Source organism: Euleptes europaea, chromosome 9, assembly GCF_029931775.1.
Source record: "Euleptes europaea isolate rEulEur1 chromosome 9, rEulEur1.hap1, whole genome shotgun sequence".
In the NCBI taxonomy this organism is placed as follows: Eukaryota; Metazoa; Chordata; class Lepidosauria; order Squamata; family Sphaerodactylidae; genus Euleptes; species Euleptes europaea.
The window spans coordinates 10,098,312-10,112,804 of NC_079320.1; the positions used below are offsets into that span (position 1 = coordinate 10,098,312).

The 14,493-nt window shown below is 46.6% G+C and overlaps 1 protein-coding gene across 3 annotated transcripts in view; it reads left to right on the forward strand.

The window, feature by feature from the left end:
* Window positions 1-4,395: 4,395 nt before the first annotated feature.
* Window positions 4,396-14,493, forward strand: part of SEPTIN11 (septin 11) — a 120,403-nt gene continuing 110,305 nt past the window's right edge. For all 3 annotated transcript variants that reach the window (XM_056855146.1, XM_056855144.1, XM_056855145.1), the window contains exon 1: window positions 4,396-4,425. In XM_056855146.1, the coding sequence (XP_056711124.1) occupies window positions 4,399-4,425 (27 nt within the window). In that variant the 5' untranslated portion in view covers window positions 4,396-4,398. The remainder of the gene's footprint in view (window positions 4,426-14,493) is intronic.

The window sequence follows — 14,493 nt, forward strand, 5'->3', positions numbered from 1 at the left end:
TTCTGAGATCAGTTCAGGGCAAGTAGGTTTACTCAAGTCTGAAATCACCTGCCATATATCCTCAATCCCACTCCTTAATAGGGAAAACCCTTCAGGATTGGGGACGGGGGCCGCCTACCCTTGATCAAATGGACCAATCAACACCATGTCTCAGAGACTGCAAGTGGCCGGGCTTCCAGATAGCCAATCAGGGGCTGCATTCGCACATTGCAATAGAGCAATCTCTCGCAACTGGATTGTCTTGTCCACACAGGAAAATTCAGTTGTGGATTACTATAATGCCACAATAGTGCAATATCCAACAATGTGTGGATACATTTCAAGTAACTTATAGCAAGATGATATTTCCATTCTCCTTCCTAAAGGTAAAGGTCCCCTGTGCAAGCATCAGGTCTTTCCTGATCCATGAGGTGATGTCACATCCCGACATTTACTAGGCAAACTGTGTTTATGGAGTGGTTTGTCATTGCCTTCCCCAATTCTCCTTCCTAGTGAAGGTTAATTTTAATTAAGCACTCTCAGCATTGAGCCACTGGTTAGTACAGCAGGGAAGAAATTTCTAGTTTACATTTCTGGATAATATGGCCAAGAACTTGGAAATAACCACTGAGTATTTTGAAGGATATTCTATTTGCTTAACTGTCTAGAAAATGGAAGGGAAAGCGCAGAATGGAAACAGGAAAGCGCAGTTTTGTTGCCTAACACTGCAACCCAAAGTGGACTTGTGTGTGTGTGTGTGTGTGTGTGTGTGCGCCATGAAGTGGACTGATGCCCTTCTAAACCCATTGAATGAGTTTAGAAGGGCATAACTCAGCTCAGGTTTGCAGGGTGGCAGATTAGTCTGCAATCTCCTTCCAAAAATGTGATTTTGTAGGGGGGAGTGGATTTTAACATGAAATCCAGCAATGTCAAGCTGGCCAAACCTTGAGTGCTAATTCTTTTACTTACAAATATTTTGGGAAAGTGATCCAAGTGATATTGATGACTACGTAAACACCAGCCAGTAGGTACTTACCGTTTTCCCTTGTTCAAACTGAAAAAAATAATAATCGTGTGCAACTGTTTCTTTTTTTCAAAGCTCCCCCAAATAAAGAAAAAATTACTGCTAGAGAGACAGTTGGGAGAATTTGCATGCCTGTGCAGGATTAAGGATGAATGAGGTTTTTGGAGCAACAGAAGTTTGCATTGAGGTGAGGGGGTGTTTGATGCTGCCATATTGTTCTGGGTTGTAGGAGAAGAGAAAGCAGAACCGGCCAAAGGTCGTCTGCATATCTGCCCAAGCTCCATCTGATACACGTAGACATTCTACAGGCACCAAAGGGCAACGCGGCTGCCTTTTGAAGACACCTTGTAAGTAGGGGAAAGGACGAGTGTTAAGAAAGTGGAATATGCCATGGGAGAATATGCCATGGGAGAAGAATGTTTACTGTCATTATATGTAAAGTGAATATATCTGAAATGGACACAGCATGGTGTAGTGGTTAAGAGTGGTGGTTTGGAGCGGTGGACTCTGATTTGGAGAGGGGTTTTATTCCCCACTCCTCCACATGAGCGGTGGAGACTAATCTGGTGAACCGGGTTGGTTTCCCCGCTCCTCCTCATGCAGCCAGCTGGGTGACCTTGGGCTAGTCACAGCTCTCTCAGCCCCACCTACCTCACAGAGTGTCTGTTGTGGGGAGGGGAAGGTGATTGAAAGCAGGTTTGATTCTTCCTTCAATGGTAGAGAAGAACCAACTCCTCTTCATTTCTTGTCTTTCCCTTCCTCTTCTCTATACCTTGGTTTTCTTATAGATTGTTACAGCATTTCGGCAGAGACCAAGCAGCCTGATTCTTTGCATAGTGCACACTTTTAAAGCAGTGGTTTAAATAACAATAAAGACACCAAAACAGGAAGCGTCATCATAGGTATGAGCTTTTGTGAGCAACAGCTCACTTTTTCGGATATATTAGCATTGGTAATGAGACAGGAATCCCAAGTCTCTATTCAATCCAGGAGTTGTAATTCAGCAGTCTCTCTTTCTAATCTCCCTTTGAAATACCTTTGTAAGAGAGTTCTCTTTCAAAGGGATTTCAAAGGGAGATTAGAAAGAGAGGCTGCTGAATTACAACTAATAATGAAAATCAAGACTATGCATTCTCCTGGATTGAACAGGGACCTGGGATTCCTGTCTCATTATCAATGCTAATGTCTCCATGCCTACTCCTCCTCTGCATATCACACCTAATCCAATCATGCCTGCTAATGTCATTTACTTGCTTTTGACATTTACATTGCCGTTGTGTGTTTAATTCACTCTTCTCTACTTAAGGACAGATGGACTCATGTTCTAGCAGTGTTTGAAGAAGTGAGCCAAGGCTCACAAAAGCTTCACTGGGACAGCTTTACTCATGGAGAACTGTGTGATTAGAGGAGGTAGTGCACAACTGTAGGTTGCACCCTGTAGAGGTCGCTCTGTCCATGATACAACATACTTGGCAGCTTCAGGCCCTGGGTTTTGGATGCTCTTAAGGGCGGGTGAACAGCCCTTAACAGTCTGACCTCTGTGTGGCAGAATCCAACAGAAGGTTGACTTGCAGGAAGCTGATTGACATTGAAACAAACTAGAACTGCCAGTCGTTCCTTCCATTCATTTCAAGGAGACTTCAGTGAGAACCTCCTATCCCGTATGTATTTGGTGGGCATCTGGGTTTGCGAGATCCTGCAGATGATTTTATTCATTTCCTTTGATAGTTATACCCTGCTTTTCTCTCTACAGCAGATTGCAACCATTCTCCCTGCTTCCAAAATATTGTCGAAGGCTTTCACGGTCAGAGTTCATTGGTTCTCGTAGGTTATCCGGGCTGTGTGACCGTGGTCTTGGTATTTTCTTTCCTGACGTTTCGCCCGCAGCTGTGGCCGGCATCTTCAGAGGAGTAACACTGAAGGACAGTGTCTCTCAGTGTCAAGTGTGTAGGAAGAGTAATATATAGTCAGAAAGGGGTTGGGTTTGAGCTGAATCATTGTCCTGCAAAAAGTAACCAAGGTAATGTGCTAACCATTGTCCTGTAAGTATCCAGATAATGTGCTAATGAGGGTGTGGTATGTGAATATGGAACCATTGTATCCTGAAGTGATCTGTTAATGTGTGAAATCCAAAGCTAATCTGCACGGCTACTGTTGAATGTAGTCTTTGTTAGTCTGGAAAGACTACACTCAACAGGCTCACGAAAGCTCATACCCTACCAGAAAATATTTTTGTTCGTCTTTAAGGTGCAACTGGACTCTGGCCCTTTTTGAGAAAATATTCTTGTTAGTTTTTAAGGTGCTACTGGACTCTTGCCTTTTTTGAGAAAATATTCTTGTTAGTCTTTAGGGTGCTCCTGGACTCTGGCCCTTTTGGAGAAAATATTCTTGTTCGTCTTTCAGGTGCGACTGGACTCTGGCCCTTTTGGAGAAAATATTCTTGTGAGTCTTTAAGGTGCGACTGGACTCTGGCCCTTTTTTAAGAAAATATTCTTGTTAGTCTTTAAGGTGCGACTGGACTCTGGCCCTTTTGGAGAAAATATTCTTGTGAGTCTTTAAGGTGCGACTGGATTCTGGCCCTTTTTTAATAAAATATTCTTGTTAGTCTTTCAGGTGCTCCTGGACTCTGGCCCTTTTGGAGAAAATATTCTTGTTCGTCTTTAAGGTGCTCCTGGACTCTGGCCCTTTTGGAGAAAATATTCTTGTGAGTCTTTAAGGTGCAACTGGACTCTGGCCCTTTTGGAGAAAATATTCTTGTTCGTCTTTAAGGTGCAACTGGACTCTGGCCCTTTTGGAGAAAATATTCTTGTTCGTCTTTAAGGTGCAACTGGACTCTGGCCCTTTTGGAGAAAATATTCTTGTTCGTCTTTCAGGTGCTCCTGGACTCTGGCCCTTTTGGAGAAAATATTCTTGTTCGTCTTTCAGGTGCTCCTGGACTCTGGCCCTTTTGGAGAAAATATTCTTGTTCGTCTTTCAGGTGCTCCTGGACTCTGGCCCTTTTCTACGGGTTCAGTAGAAGGCAGCTTGGTGCCACAAGTCCCCTCCAGGCAGAGCCCAGCTCAACCCCGCCCAGCTCGGCCCGGACTCGGGCATTGCGCGCCCGGGCGGGGGGGGGGTCCGCGCGCGCCCTTGGCCGGGCCTTGGCCACGCGCGGCCGGGGGGTCGGTGGTCGCAGGGCGCGCCCTCGGGCGGGGCGAGGGGGGGCGGCGGCCGGCCTGCCACGCCGGGTCCGGGCCGCCCGCTTTGCCGGGGGGGGGGAGACCCCCGCCCCCTCCCCCCCCCGGCAGGCGAATGGTCGCTCCCGGCCGGGCGGGCGGCCGCCTATAAGAGGGGGCGCGGGCGGCTGGGCGGCGCGCGCGAGCGAGCGGCAGGCAGGGAGGCGGCCCGGCGGGAGGATGGCGGTGGCGGTGGGCAGACCGGCGGTGAGTGCAGCGGGCAGGGGGCCCCGGGCCGGGCGGGGACGGCTTGTTGCAGCCCAGCATCCCCCGGCGCTTCCCCTCCAAGGCGCTGGCCTCGCCCTTCATTCCTGGAAGAGGAGGGGGGGCGCGTTCACACGTTACGCCGGGCCGGGAAGGGGGTCCGCTTGCTGCGCGCGTGGCCGTCGCTGGGGAGGGTTTTGCAAGGGGGGCGGCGGGCTGGGCCGAAGGGAGGGCGAGGCGAGCGGCCGGGCGGGAGCGGGGAGGGCGGAGGACGCGTGTCTGGGACCGGGTGGAGGAAGCCCGGCGGCGACCCTCCGCCGGGGATGGAAAGAACCACGAGGGCCGCCGTGGGAATCAGTTGGCTTGGAGGGGAGGGGAGGGAGCCGGTGGGTTTGGCCCGGAGGCCCTCCCTGCAGGGCCGTTTTGGAGATGGAGATGGCTTTGCTCGGGGTTGGTTGGCGGTGGGGCCTGACCCGGAGGAGCCGGGCTGGCCGGGTTTCGGACGCCAAGCAGGGTCGGCCCTGGTTGGGACTTGGCTAGGAGGCCACCTAAGAAGTCCGGGTCGCAGAGGCAGGCAATGGCAAAACACCTCCGCGCGTCGCTGGCCTTGAAAAGCCAAGGGGTCGCCACAGGTTGCCTGTTACATTTGCAGGCCTGTGACGTTAGGGGCCTTGGAACAGAGGCAGGATGCTGCTGCTGCTGTCGTCTTGCTTGGGGGCTTCCTAGAGGACCCTGGTTGGCCACGGTGTGAACAGACTGCTGGACTTCATGGGCCTTGATCTGATCCAGCATGGCCTTTCCTATGATCTAAAATGAATACTAGTCCCGATGCATACCTATTCTCTCTACTGTCAGAGGAGCATGCCTATTATACTAGGTGCTGTGAAACACAGGCAGGATGGTGCTGCTGCAGTTGTCTTGTTTGGGGCTTCCCAGAGGCCCCTGGTTGGCCACGGTGTGAACAGACTGCTGGACTGGATGGGCCTGGGTCTGATCCAGCAGAGCCTTTCTTATGATCTTATGTTGAATGTGACTTGAACGGCACTTTCCACCAAGAGTTGGCCACTGAGGACAAAGCATGTGGCTTGGAAGTTGTTGAGGTCTCCACCCCACTCCAAATCCTGTTTTTGTTATATCACCAAGCTTGATACAAGAAAAGCATCAAGACAGTAGCCCTGAATCTTCTCAGCCCCTCTTTTATTTGCAAGCAGGCAAAGGGCTTTGGTCAAGTCATGAGACGACAAGAGTCACTGGAAAAGACAGTCATGCTAGGAAAAGTTGAGGGCAGCAGGAAAAGAGGAAGACCCAACAAGAGATGGAGTGACTCAATAAAGGAAGCCACAGCCTTCAGTTTGCAAGATCAGAACAAGGCTGTCAAAGATAGGACATGTTGGAGGACTTTCATTCATAGGCTCGCCATGAGTCGGAAGCGACTTGACGGCACTTAACACACACACACACAAAGGGCTTAACTCTGAACTTTGACTGCATGGATCTTCTTTTCTCCTTCTCTCTCTGTTTGTTTTCTTCTGCTCTTTTTGGTTATGGGGGCCAAAGAATGCAACCACGTGATGGGTTCACCACCACCGCAGACTGTCTTAGGAAGAGCTGGTAGAGTGTGGGGGCTCAGAGAAGAAGGGAAGGTTCCCAGTTCAAATCTTTTCTAAGGGCAGCCGTGTTGGTCTGACTGTTTCAGTAGAAAAGAGTGAGAGTCCAGGAGCACTTTAAAGACTACCGAAATTTCTGGCAGAGTATGAGCTTTCGTGAGCCACAGCTGAAGAATTTCTTCAGATCTGAAGAAGTGAGCTGTGGCTCATACATACCCTGCCAGTAATTTTGTTAGTCTTTAAGGTGCTACTGGACGCTTGCTTTTAAGCTTCAGCCCATTGAAATTAATGGGTTAGACTGGAGTAACTCTGTTTAGGATTGCACTGTTGTGATCCACATTTGTGGGTTATAATACTGACTTATTTTGTTGGATAAAAATATACATAATGATGCACCCCTTAAACACTATGAGAGCAATCCTAAGCAGGTCTACTCAGAATCCCACTCAGGTCAATTCAATAGGACTTACTCTCAGGAAAGTGCTCTTAGGATTTCACAGTAGCCCTGACCCACCAGTTGAAGGCTAATATTTTAGCAAACCTTAACCCCCCACCCCACTCACTTCTAGATTGATTTGGCCAAGCTTGGTATTTATCCAAGGAAGTTTTACACCTATGAAGACTTTAGGCTGTTGTCACTGCAGGCCAAAAAACTGGCGCGGAACTTATTAGAAATAGGGTGTGTGGTTTGCAGTGTGCTGCTTGATAAAGAAATTATCTTGAGGGAACCTTTCCCTACACTTTTGCGGGGAGAGGACCGCTGTAGGGCTGCAGAATTTCCCATTTACCACACCTCTCGCAAGAGCATGCGGGACATAGGAAGTCTGTCTTTTAGGGCCGCATTCTTGGGAGGTTTTCAAATGTCCTCTGTTCGGGTGGCTGGCGGTGGTGATAACGGAGTACCGGATGGAGATTCCTGAATCCGGCCCTCTCGTGTTTCATCCAACCATTGTGGTATCCTTTGGGGGTCAGAGGCAGAGTTGCGTGGAAAAGCAGCAGAGAGGCAGCAAAGAAGGAACAGGATTGTAAACAGACCAAACAAAACCCACACACAGCCAGGTTGGGTACAGTATAGAAGAAGAAGAGTTGGTTTTTATATGCTGACTTTCTCTACCACTTAACGGGGAGTCAAACCGGCTTACAATCACCTTCCCTTCCCCCCACCCCCACAACAGACACCCTGTGAGGTGGGTAGGGCTGAGAGAGCTCTGAGAGAGCTGTGACTAGCCCGAGGTCACCCAGCTGGCTTCATGTGGAGGAGTGGGGAAACAAATCCAGTTCACCAGATTAGCCTCTGCCACTCATGTGGAGGAGTGGGGAATCAAACCAGGTTCTCCAGATTAGAGTCCATGTAAATGATAACTTCTTGAGCATTCTTTCTCTGTATGAAGTTCCCTCTAGAATAAAGATAGAAAAGAAGTATGGTGACTCAGATAATATGTTTGGTCTTCGTGGTTTTGGCAGAGCGCTTTCCCACACTGAAAATGTTCAGCTGCTGGGCCAGCACTGTACAGTTGTGGTTTGTTAAGGTGAGAAGGCACCGAAGAAGAAAAAAAGTTCACTTTGCAGCAGAAAGCGAGGTTTGCCGACCTCCAGGTAGGCCCTGGAGCTCTCTTGGAATTTCAGCTGATCTCTAGACTACTATAAGACATCACATATGACATCACATCCCTGCTGATCTCCCTCGGTGAACCCCGCCCTCCCCAGGGTCCACCCCCAATCTCCAGGAATTTCCCCACCCAGATCTGGCAACCCTACAGCAAGTCAGTGTTTTTAGATAAAAAATGTAAAAGAGTCCTGCATTACCTTAAAGACTGATAACAGAGATTGTGTTTAAAAGCCTGCTTTGGCAGATCAATGTAGTAGAAGAGAAAGAATTGGCTATTTTATATTATGCACACGCAGGATATAGGATTAGCCAAGGAGCTGTTATGCAAAGTGATTTTGGGAGACATGACTCTGCAATCCTGTGCCGAGTTATTTCTGTCTAAGCTTATTGATTTCAGTGGGCTTGGATCGGAATAATTCTGCATAGGATTGCACTGAGAGAAACTTATTCTCTCAAGGTATTTCACTTCAGGCCTTCTAACAACTGCAAACAGTAGAGCTGTCCCTGGGGAAATGCTGAAATGAAATTAGATCTCTGAAGGAGCTTTTGTATGGGGTTTTCTCCCCCCCCCCTTTTTTTGGTAGCTATGAATAAATCAGTTTCTTTTGAGAAGATGTGGACTTGGATTTTGCAAACTTCCCAGACAGCTTTACATAACAAGATTCTTACTGAAAGAGAGACAGAGCAAGAGACAGAAATCCTTTTTATTATGTCTATATCTTACAGATATGTTGGTGGAAGTAAATGCCGAACATATGAAGGTACTCTTATGCATCATCAGGCAGAGGAGAGGATGGAAAGGGGGGGAAGGGACTTGATTGACTTTTTCCTGTTCGTTTTTTTAAAAAAGTGCATGCCAGCGAGCCAGATGTTGCACATGAGCAAATGATTTCAATGTGGCTACTTTGAGAATGTGAAAAATAGCATCTGCTTTCAAGATGTGACCTGGCTTTCCTAGTTTTGGTTACTGTTTTATAGTGCAATTTGGAAGGGGCTCCTCAGTTGCATTCTAATTTTACATCTCCATTAAAAAAAATGTGTTGCTCTGGTGAATGGCAGAACGATAGAAGAATTTCAGAAGAAATGGGTGTTTTATTTTGATTATATAAAGTAGAAACTGTAACTTAGTAAAGAAGGGCTGAGGTATGTTAATAAATAAATGAATAACAATATAAAGGCAGTAGATTTATCATGTATATGAAATAGTTAAGTTTAGAGCAGCAGACAAAGAATAAAAGTAAAGTATAGAAAGGGTAATATCAATTGTATTAAGTATCAAGTATTGTATCGACAGATAGTCTGAGAAGTAGTGGAAATATGGATAAAGGATTTAGATAGATTATAGGTTAATTCAAATAGAACTCCCCGAAAGATTGTCTACGCTTTATGTATGTGTATGATTGAGAATGTTATGTTTGTTTGAAAAGTTCTAATAAAAATATTTTTTAAAAAATATGTGTTGCTCTGATTGCAGGAGGGGGAAAGTTGCATTGATAATTTTATGCAATTTTTAAAAAGTTTTAAGTAAAGGAATTCTTCTCCTACCACCCCCTATTTATTGAGGCTGCATTTGGACATCACATATAACTGTGGTTATGGAAAAATGCTGCAGGTTGTCAAATGTTATTCCTCCCTCTTCCTTCTCACATTGAGGATTGTGGTAGAATTGTGACTCTGGTTACCCCTGACATAGGAGGGCAGGCACATGGGTGAAGCAGAGCTGGATTTCCTCCCTCTAGCTAGGCTCATAAGCCAGGGTTCAATCTAGACTTAGAAGCCCCGGTTTGTGGAGAGGAAATGAGCTCATGTTAAACCTGGTGTTTGCATTGGTAGTTCATGGTAACCTCTCAGTTAGTATTTAAACATGACTTTTCTTGTGTGTGTGTCTGATTTGCACATGTGAACCTGGTAGCCAGCAGGATTTATGCATAGCTTTCCTTAACCGCAGTTATCGGAATGCAGATTTGGAATTTGTTTCCTGCTGAACCCAGAACTTGGAAGGGCTTGGTAGAAATCTGGCCACATGTGAGTTCTAGGGACAGGCAGTAGCGTCACAGAATCAGGTTGAGGTGGTGAGAAAAAGTGGGTTGAGGGCAGGCTTGTGAACAGACGCTTGCCTGCTCACCTATGGTGAGTAAGTATCAGATCCAGGTGACCAGACAGGAATTTGGGGGGGGGACTGAAAAGCGGGAGGGTTCTTCTGCACTTTCAACATGCTTATTTAGCCTTTTATATATTTAAAACACTTATACTTTTTTCAATCAGGAGTCACAGAGATGGCTAACATCATTTTTTAAAGTGTATAAAATCAAATACTAAACTTAATAAAACAGTATAATTGTTTTTATAAATCACCACGCACAGAGTGAGGGGCTGTGGCTCTGTGGTAGAGCATCTGCTTGGCATGCAGAAGTTCCAGGTTTGGGAGATCATGATAGAATAATAGAATCCTAGAGCTGGAAGGGACCACCAGGGTCATCTAGTCCAACCGCCTGCACAATGCAGGAAATTCACAACTACCTCCCACCCACACCACCAGGGACCCCTACATGCCCAGAAGATGGTCAAGATGCCCTCCCTCTCATGATCTACTTAAAGTCATAGAATCAGCATTGCTGACAGATGGCCATCTAATCTCTTCTTAAAAGCCTCCAGGGAAGGAGAGCTTACCACCTCCCAAGGAAGCCTGTTCCACTGAGGAACCGCTCTGACTGTTAGAAAATTCTTTCTGATGTCTAGACGTAAACTCTTTTGATTTAATTTCAACCCGTTGGTTCTGGTCTGACCTTCTGGGGCAACAGAAAACAACTCGGCACCCTCCTCTCTATGGCAGCCCTTCAAGTACTTGAAGATGGCTATCATATCATCTCTCAGTCTTCTCCTCTTCAGGCTAAACATGCCCAGCTCCTTTAACTTTTCTTCATAGGACTTGGTTCCTCATAGGATAGGGTTGCCATAAGATGGAAGTGCTTTTATGGCACATAACACATACACAATTGTTGGTTGCACATATAAACTGTCAAGGAGAGTTCCTCTGAGCACGTGTTGAGGTCTGCACTGACTCATCGTAGCCAATCTTCATAGCCAATCACCACACCTTTGGAACCAGGGGGCTTTCATGAAGTATGCTACTTCTGCATCCCGTTTCTTGAAACTGTACCCACTCTCTATGTGTGATATGCCCTAACTTGGCTGGGCCAGGCATAGTGCTAGAGTGTTGGATCTCAGAAGCTACACAGGTTCGACCCGGTTAGTATTGGGAGGGGAGACCACCATCGAAGTCCTGGGTTGCTGTGCAGAGGAAGGCAATGGCAAACCACCTCTGTTCGCCTCTTGCCTTGAAAACTTTATGGGGCCGCCATAAGTCCCTTGCGACTTGATGGGGGAAAAAGAAGTGTGATATGCTGTAGGGACAATCCTTGAGAAGTGTAACTCACCCACATGGAGAGGGGCCCTTTTTCCATTTTAGAAAACCTGGCCTCATAGCTTCCAAAGTTTATTGCATACAATCAAACCTTTTATCTAAACCCTCTCTTGCCGTATCTTTACCGAAGCCTGGCTATTGTGTTCATGGTCAGATGAGCTGGTTAATTAAGTTAATTGTTAATAAATTGCTAGGTGTGGCTGAGGGAAAGGCAGTTTTGAGCTCCTTGTGTTGCTAACTCTGGAGGGGGGGGGGAAGGGTGCGGAGGGATATGACCCGAAGCAGGCAAAAATTAAAGGGTGGTTTTGGATTGATCAACCCAGTGGTTCCCAAACTTTTTGGGCCACAGCCCCCTTGGATCCACAGACTCAACCCCAGGGCCCCTTACCCTATCCCATCAAAAGCATTATTCAAAATTGGGGTTTTCGTGATGAACTAAAGAAGATAATAACAATAAAATTTCAATACAGTAACCATGAATTGCACATCTATTCAAAATCAGATTAAAACTTTTTGGTTGAAATTTATTCAACAGAACTGATGGATTTGACCCAGTGGTACCAGCTCTTCAGAGTCTGTAAAAAAAATTCTGATCGTTCCCACCAAATTTGGCAGCCTGGTGCCAAATGTAAATTAGTGAACAACACAGTTGAAGGGGCCCACCTCTAGCACCCCCCTGCTGCCCCCATGCCTCTTAGTACCTCCGGTGGTACTGCCCACTTTGGGAACCACTGGATTAACCGAACCAAGTTAACTTTCTTGAGTCAGAGAATTTCTGAGATGGTTTTGGCAAGACAAGTTATCGGGATTTATAAAAGCAGGCATCTAAAGTAACCGAGGCAAAGATTACCAAGCACAACCCCTCTGTTGCTCTCGTTACTTTTTATGAGCAACCTTACCTAAGGTCTAACATTCTCTACATTTTGTAATGGTATAGTTGCTGTTTGTTTCTATCCTCTAGCAGTGGTCTGGCAACAGAAGGCAAAACCTCCCTAGTTCTTAATCAGGTGCCTTGTGGCACTTGGAAGACGAGCGCTTTTCTAATGTTGTTACTTGTTTTATTTAACACACTTTTATCCCGCACTGCATCCAAGAAGCTCAGAGTGGCGTGCATTGTTCTCCCCTTCCCTCCATTTTTATCCTCTGAAAAACTAGGTTAATCTTAGAGATGGTGACGGGTTGAAGATCACCCAGTAAGGTTCATGATAAGTGCGAATTTGAGGTCTCCCCAGTTCTAGCCCAGCACTAACTGCTATCTAACACTAAACATCCTAACTGTGCCCACATTTATTCTAATCTTTTGAGTCTCAGCTGAAATGTGTGAACTGACCCTTTCCTTTGCAAAGAGCTGTGTCGTAGAATCATAGAGTCAGAAGGGACCACCAGGGTCATCTAGTCCAACCCCCTGCACAATGCAGGAAATTCACAACTACCTCCCCCCGTGCACACACTCAGTGACCCCCTACTCCATGCCCAGAAGATGGCCCAGGTGCCCTTCCTCTCATCATCTGCCTAAGGTAATAGAATCAGCATTGCTGACAGATGGCCATCTAGCCTCTGCTTAAAAAACCTCAGGGGTAGGAGAGCTTACCACCTCCCAAGGAAGCCAGTTCCACCGAGGAACCGCTCTGTTAGAAAATTCTTTCTGATGTCTAGACGGAAACTCTTTTGATTTAATTTCAACCCGTTGGTTCTGGTCCAACCGTCTGGGGCAACAGAAAACAACTCAGCACCCTCCTCTATATGGCAGCCCTTCAAGTACTTGAAGATGGTTATCATATCCCCTCTCAGTCTCCTCCTCTTCAGGCTAAACATACCCTGCTCCTTCAACCTTTCCTCATAAGACTTGACCTCCAGACCCCTCACCATCTTTGTTGCCCTCTTCTGGACACGTTCCAGCTTGTCTACATCTTTCTTAAATTGCTTTGCCCAAAACTGAACACAGTACTCTAGATGAGGCCTAACCAGAGCAGAATAAAGCAGTGCCATCACTTCGCGTGATCTGGACACTATACTTCTGTTGATGCAGCCCAATATCGCATTTGCCCTTTTAGCTACCGCATCACACTGCTGACTCAGAGCATGAAAGCTCTACCTGTGATGGCTCCATTCATCCATGCTGGTCATCACATGGTGTGGAGACATGTGAACATCGACTCTAAAGATGCACCCAGAGGCAGAATTCCTAACATTTGTGAGACAGAACAGGGAGCGGAGGCAACAGGCTAGTTATTGTTTGTTTTTAAAAAGCATTTCTTTAAAATATGGCTTCGTCCTGAAAGAAAAACTTTGGTGACTGCCATTCAAGCCGCTCCCAGAATTGGCACTTGGCATATGCATTAGTAGGGTGGCGAGGTGAAAGGTCTGCACTGATAGAATTGGCGCTGGATCATTTGCCCCTCCCCCCCACCCCTCTGAACCTAGTGGGTGTGCGATAAGAACCAGTAGGAGAGGTTCTGTGGGATCCACACCCTGCTTGTGGGCTTCCCAGAGCCATCCGGATGCCGGGTTAGATGGTATTTTTTTGTCTGATCCAGCTAGGCTTTTCTTGTTTTTCATGCATTTTCAGTCACAATTTTAAAGATTCCTTTTGTTTGCAATTTGACATACACGCCGCACATGGGAAGCCGCTTTTCCCAGCAACAGACTGCATGGGCACTCCCAAGCCAAACAGTAACATGGGAATATGATACGTACTCTTCTTGCTTGTACAAAAACCCTTGTTCTGTAGCTGCTTTTTGCCAATACATGGTTGGCTTACAACATAATAAAGGATACTTTTTTAAAAAGGCTGTATCTGGTTTCTAGCAGGGCTGTGGGGTTTTTTTTAAGCATTTTTTTCCGGTCACTGCAGGGTTTTTTTCTTTCCAATTTCTAACCCTAGAGAGGCCGGCTCAGTCTCAGGGAGCGTGGGAAGCCGTTGAACATCTTCCTTAAGTAAGCGGGGTGGGGGGGAGGCCAGATTCGGAACCCTTTCAGTGCCGGCAATTACTCTGCAACATCATTCTCCCTAAGCAAAAACAGTTTCATTTAAATGTTTCTCCCCCTCCTTGGTATAAACTTTTCTTCTCCAGAGCAATACTTTCCTGGCTCCGCGCCTGCACTTGAAGGAATCTGATGGGTGTTTTCTTTTTTCTATTTCTCCTTTCCCCTTTGCCTCCTTCTCAGGAATTTATTCTCCTTCTCTTTAGGAATTGAAAATTCAGGGTAACTACAAAGGGTTTCTTTCTATAGAGGGCACGGATTGCATGCTCGATTGCCGGGAAGGTGGAGGCCCAGTCATTTGCCTGTGAGTTTCCAAGTGAACTTGGCAGCCTTTAGATTCCAAACAGGGTGCGTTTGCAATCGTTGGCGTTAGATGAGCGGGCAGTCACAGCGATTGCTCATTGGGCCCCCTTGAGTAGCTGAAAGTTGCCTGATGCTTTCCTTCT